At 50.9% G+C, this 6,441-nt stretch overlaps 1 protein-coding gene across 1 annotated transcript; it reads left to right on the top strand.

Moving 5' to 3' along the window:
• Positions 1–445: 445 nt before the first annotated feature.
• LOC124688029 lies at positions 446–769 on the top strand. Its single transcript, XM_047221744.1, has one exon. It carries the CDS (start codon positions 446–448, stop codon positions 698–700), a length of 255 nt encoding a protein of 84 aa, XP_047077700.1. The 3' UTR covers positions 701–769.
• The last annotated feature ends 5,672 nt before the right edge of the window (positions 770–6,441 follow it).

Genomic DNA, 6,441 nt, shown 5'->3' with positions numbered 1-6,441 from the left:
CCGGTCATCTGTGGACATCCGCGCAACGTCCGCGTGTCCGCCGGACGACCCAAACGGATAAAAAGGACAGTCCGTTTGGGTCTTTGGGTTGGAGATGCCCTTACAACAGCCCACCGTTTCACGGAAACATTGGCTTCAACATGAAACCAGTCAAAAACAATCTTAGTTTTCCTCGTGCAGCGGAGAGAGTGCAGTACAATTTTCAGCTTTCTTGTACTGCGACGTCTTGTCGCCGCCCCGCTTCGTTGGAAGCGAAGTCCAAAACCGGCGGCTTGGCTCTCTGTTTTCCCCTAGGCCGCTCCTCCGTTTCGCCGCCTGTTTGCCGCCTCCGATCGCGTATAAAAGTGACTATCTCCCCGCAGAGACCAGCGACGGGACGACATTCACGTTAGCAGTAAACCAAGTGCGGAGAGGAAGAAGACCAGAGCAGGAGATAGTGGCTGCGATGGCGTCGGCAGCGAGCAGGAAGGCGCCGTCGCTGGTGGTGGCGGCGAGCGTCGGCGCCGTGGAGGCGCTCAAGGACCAGGCGGGCCTCTGCCGCTGGGGCTACCCGCTCCGCTCGCTCTACCGCAGCGCCGCAGCCGCGCCCACCGTCCGCGCGCTCTCTGCCTCGCTCCGTGAGGCCCGGCTGGCGTCGTCGGCGGCGGAGGACACGAAGCTGCGCAAGACCCACCACCTCGTCTGCTGGGGGCCCAACTGATCAGTCCCTTCTTCTCCGCAGCATCGTATAGTATAGTACACCACTGCGTGCGTACCTGGTGAAAATGCTCGGAGCATGGATTTGCGAATTGGGATGACATCGGGGGAAAAATAGAGTTTTGCTAGACGCTGGAGAAAGCAGAGGCATCACTGCGTGCAGCGCCGGTGAACCTGCAGCCACGGCCGGACAGTTGGTTCATCAACGCTGCACTCAATGGTGCCTTTGCGTCTCTTCCTCCTCTTCGTCTTCCTTCTTACCATGTCTTCGTGGCATCTTAGCAGAGTGGCTAGCTATCTTCCATGGATTAGCTTTTGGGACAACAGATCCCCTTTTGTAGGAGTACCACGGGGTGAGCAAGGCGATGGCGCCGGTTGTACTGCTCGGGAGAACTCACCAACGTTGTTGTTGTTGTACTACTACATGGGCAGCACCTCACTCTCATATCGTACTATGCTTGCGTTTAGTACTTCCCTCCTCGGCTCCTCCTTTTCTAATCATCTGAATCTCAATCGGAGACAGAAGATCGATGACCTCGATCGGGCCGGCGATGCCCTACTGGCAAGTGCGTACTGCGCACCACCGTAAATCACTAGCAAAACGTAAGCTGACAGCAAAATCAAATGGACAAAGTCAATACAGAGTGGTACGAACTGTACTACTACCACTGATGCACTGAAATCGTACTAGCAGCTGAATCAGTACCAAAACCGTACTAGGATCGGATGCCATGGCAGTACGATAGTACTACTTCTCGCTCTTTAAAGGCATCTCCAATGCTGCCTAAAAGAACGCCTTGGGCAGTTTGTTTTAGGTCGTCACGTGGACAACGCCCTACGTTTGCGTGTCCGTTTGGGTCGCACGCTGCGTCTAACGCGATCAGATTTGGGTCGCAACCATAAAAATTGGTATTTACCTTTAAATTCAATATAAATGCATAAAAAATCATAAAAGTATATGAATAAGTTTAAATGTTTAAGATTTATTACATAAGATTATTGTCCACGCATTCAATGACAAAGTATTATTCAAATAAAAATGTAAAATGATATAAATTGCCTAAGCATTGTTTTCTTCGCCATTTTCTTCATTGTTGTTCTTTGCAGCATTGTTGCCAACATGTGCCCACATGTGCTCAATCAAATCAGCCTGTAGCTGAGTGTGAACAGCTTGATCCTGAATTTCGTGGTGCACATGGATAATATCTTGGAATGATGCCGGACTAACTTGATGAGCAACCAACTCTCCCTGGCCATCCCACTTATTATCAAACAGTGAATCATACCGCTCTATCTTAACAATCATGTTATGCATGATTACACAAGCGATCATCACCTCCCATAGAGTTTTCACACTCCATGCTCTAGCAGGGTGTCTGACGATAGCCCAACGAGGTTGGAGGATGCCAAATGCCCGCTCGACATCTTTTCGGGTTGCCTCTTACTCTTTGGCAAACCTTGCCTCCTGCTCTGAGTTGGGATGTCGGATTGTCTTCACGAGTGTAGCCCAAGATGGATAGATACCATCAGCAATGTAGTACCCCTTGGTGTAGTGGTGGCCATTGATCTCAAAATCCACATCAGGGGACTGATCGTGCGCTAGCCTATCAAACACCGGAGAGTGTTGCAACACATTGATGTCATTGTGTGAGCCGGCCATTCCGAAGAATGAGTGCTAAGTCCATGTGTTATGTGAAGCAACAGCTTCAAGAATCATTGTGCACCCCCAGAATGGCCGATGTACGCCCCTGCCAACCAAAGGGGCAGTTCTTCCACTCCCAGTGTTTGCAGTCTATGTTGCCAAGCATCCCAGAAAACCTCTTGAAAGCGTTGATTGACAACATACGGGTTGTGTCCTCTGCATTAGGTTGCCGCAGATATTATTCTCCAAACACGCCGATCACTGCTCTGCAGAACTTGTACATCGCTTCCAAGCAGCTCGACTCGCTCATGCGCATGTACTCATGTATGAAATCACCGGCAACACCATATGCGAGCATCCTAATCGTTGCCGTGCATTTCTGATACGAAGAGAGGCCTACCTTGCCAATTGCATCTACTTTGGCGACGAAGTAGTCGTCGTAGACCTTGACGCCATCCATTATCCAGGTGAACAACGGTCTGGACATCCAAAAACGACGACGACGACGTCCTCTGACGCTGCTACGAGTCCGCGAAAGCACAACGCAAAAGCGCGGGACCGCGTCCTATGCTTCCACACCGCTTGTCAGCGTGTCGACGTCGGTGGCCGGCGTCGATAGCGGTCGCAATTCGCTGGTCCTGGGGTGGCGGCGGAGCGGGGGGGGGAGATGTGTGCGAGGGGACTGTGTTTTGGGAGGCAGACAGGCGGGCCAGGAGAGGACAAGAGGAGGACGCGAGGAGGACAAGAGGATGCCAATTTCGCGGCCGCCGCCTCCTCCCGCAGCTGCTGCTCCAGCTCCTCCCGCCGCTGCCGATGATGGAGCTCCCGCTCCCGCAGCTCCTCCATGCGCTGCCGCTCGTGCAGATCCAACGCACGCCGATGCTGCTCCAGCTCCTCCGCCCTCCATCGTTGTTGCTCCATCTCGGCACTCCGCCGCTTGACCATCTCCTCCCTCCAGCGGAGGCACGTCTCTTCCGCCGACATGGCGTCAAACGCCTCTATGGCGGCCTCTTGCGCTGTCACCTCCCACTCCTCGTTGTCCGCCAGCTCCAGGTCAACTTTGAACTCCACCGGTGGTGGTGGTGGATATGGAGGTGGAGGTGGAGACGGTGGTGTAGGAAGTTGGCCGCCGCCGGCGTGGCTCATCATTTCGAAGGTGGTGTGCAGGCGGTGAGGCATGTTTTGCGGTGGAGAAATGGATGCCAGAGGCTGTGGTGACATCCATTGAGCGGAGGCGACCTTTTATAGGAGAAGAGGCGGGAAGAAGCGAGAAGCCGCGGGAACAAGTGGTGGCGTGTGAATGGCGGCGACGCGTGGAGGAGGCGCAGCCCCGACGGGACGTCTCACCTGCCCCTCTGTCGCTATTACGGAAAAGCCGTAGCGCTTCTTGGGCCGGCCACTCCGCCCTCGCTTCTTGCTCTGTCTGGCACGCCCGAAGCCATGTGGAGCGGGACGTCCTCGCGGTGTACTTGACACCGTATTGGACCGCGCCGAACGAAAATGACCTTTGGGCCACGCTACTGGGGCAAATGTTGTAAAGTAGTACAGCTGGGTTGAAGAAATTGTCGTATTAGAATGATTTGGTTTTAATGATAAGAATGCTTCTCTTCTCTTTTGTAGGTCGGTTACCAGTTTGTGGGGTTTTTTTTTTTGAAGAAAAGGAAAAGGTTTTCCTTAATTCATTAACAAAGAAGAAGCTTGGGAAACAAGTTTTAGTTTAGTCTTACAAGCACACCGAGGCCACAAAAGTTCACTCTCCCGCAATGAAAATACCCAAATGTTTAGCACCAGCAAGAACCCAAGTCCTAGCTTCCGACTTGATACGAAGAAGATGGTAGGCATGGTGTTCACATCCTTGAAAGTTATTGCGTTGTGTTCATTCCATATCTCCCACGCAACCAACATGAAGAGGGTGGCCCATGAGCAAGCACGATCGAGGTCCACCAGAGCTCGACATTGTCAAACCCGCCCCACGAAGAAGGATCGAAGTCGTGTATGTAGAACCAATCCTTGACCATCTTCCAAATCCGAGTAGAGAAGCGACACTTGAAGAGAAGGTGTGAAGCTGTCTCGTCGTGGCACCGACAAAGAGGGCACACACTCCGATTGGGCCACCCCCGCTTCGAAAGCCGGTCCGCCATCCAGACACGGTTCTAGATGATGAGCCAGGAGAAGACCTTGCATTTAGGAGCTCAAGCCTTCCCAACAATGGAATCTATGCAGGAGCGAATAGTCCTTGCGAACTATGCCTTATAAGCTGATGAGCAAGAGTAGGAGCCATTGTCGGTGAGCTTCCAAATAATAGAGTCTGGAACATCGTCAAGAAGGGTGAGCTGCGAGTGTGGTACCAAAGCGTGGTGAATTCCTGTAGATTTTAGACCGAGAGGTCCGCCGAAGTATTAAGGTGGAGAACCCAAGCACTCTCGGCAATGGATTTCCTAACATTCCGGTTGTGGTTTATATCTTGAGCATTTGGAGAACAACAACCTGTTACAAAGGTGTGTACACGGTTCGACACGACGGTGAGAGATATTATTCTCAACATAGATGACTACTTACTTAGTCTACCAATCAGCCCTTCAGCACCATCACCATATATGGGCTCCACAAGGCTTCCATAAACCTATTGAATGCCGTTTCGTTTTATTTTTTATTATGTGGTGTGTGGCTTTTATCGCCTTGATGCTTATAAATTCAATAAAATGCGGAAAACAAAATCTTCCCTTAACTGCCTCCTTGGGTGCTCATCGTGCTCAGAGTACAGCTACTTAGCGTAGGATTTAAATATGTTCCCTTGGTAGCATCTTGAGTTTATATATAATATAATGGTTCTACGTGAAAGAAAGTCCTTGTACAGACAAATAAGTTGTCCTAATGCAAGGAGACAATGTTCTGATATTGCTGTAGTCGCTAGATTGATAATATACCCCAATACAAAGGGCGTAACTGAAGCTGGAGCTTAAACTTGCAATGTGAGCTTCCTCAAAGTTGAGCTTGGGTCAGGAAACAGACAATAAGGGTCCACACTCCATTAACCACTGAATTTATGGAAAATTGGCTAGAAGACACTGTTATTTTCTGATCTTTGTCCAAACAAACCGCTTAAAAATATACCATTATAGTTTTATGGTACATTTGTCAGAACACACCGTACCTCCAAAAATGGAAAGTTTGACATTTTTGCTCGGTACAACCGGTTTTGAACTTTTTTTCTACATCTGATTCAATTAGGGGAGCCTCTTATTCAAGTTTTGAGGCGCTTCACATATACTCGGGAACCTATTTCGGTGGGTAGGGAAATTTGCTTGGTCATGGAGAACCCAAGCCAGGTCGGGCTCCCTTGCGTGGTGGTGTGGTTCAGAGCAAAGGAGTCATTGGCCTTGGCCAAAGCACTAGTGCAGGGGGCCTTGGACTAATGGGTAGTCGATAGCTGCTGCTAGGCACTGCCTTGGCGGGACACGCACTCCATGAAATACATAGATGAGGGAGGCAGAGCTTGCGGGCTAGGGAGACCCCCAGCGCTCTCGCCGGATGAGGGAGGTAGGCTCGCCGAGGGCGACGAAGCAGGCCAGGAACAGAGGAAGGCGGGCTCGCTGGGGATGATGGATTAGGGCGATAGGATTCGCCATGCCTCTGCAGCCTGTAGGGTTTCAAACCAGAGAATCAATAAGGATTGGGATATAGATATTGCAATTCTAGGAAACAAAGTTAAGGGCAGTTTGGTAATTTCTGGCATCCGATTAGACAAACTTTCTGTTTTACGTGATAAGGATGTGTTCTAGCAAATAGTATAACACAAATTTATAACGATACTCAACAAAGATACGTTTTCGTGCATCAGACCTAATGTTATTGAATAGAGACGTCACCGAAGGCCGTGCGTTATCGAAGACCACCGCATTCCAGTGTTTCCAAATCCACCACGCCGTAAGCATGATAATCGACGAAGTTCCTTTGCGCAGTTGGCGGGGGTGGTTCGCACTGCCTGCGATCACCACTCCGCGAAGTCACCCTCCACCGTGGGAGGACCTGAGGTGGATCGGATCCACGGGAGGACCTCAAACCACACCATCCTGGAGAAAGAGCACCCAATGAGCAGGTGC

The sequence above is a fragment of the Lolium rigidum genome, chromosome 2, assembly GCF_022539505.1.
Source record: "Lolium rigidum isolate FL_2022 chromosome 2, APGP_CSIRO_Lrig_0.1, whole genome shotgun sequence".
In the NCBI taxonomy this organism is placed as follows: domain Eukaryota; kingdom Viridiplantae; phylum Streptophyta; class Magnoliopsida; order Poales; family Poaceae; genus Lolium; species Lolium rigidum.
The sequence above is the reverse complement of the archived record's forward strand: the minus strand, read 5'-3'. Positions and strand labels throughout refer to the sequence as shown.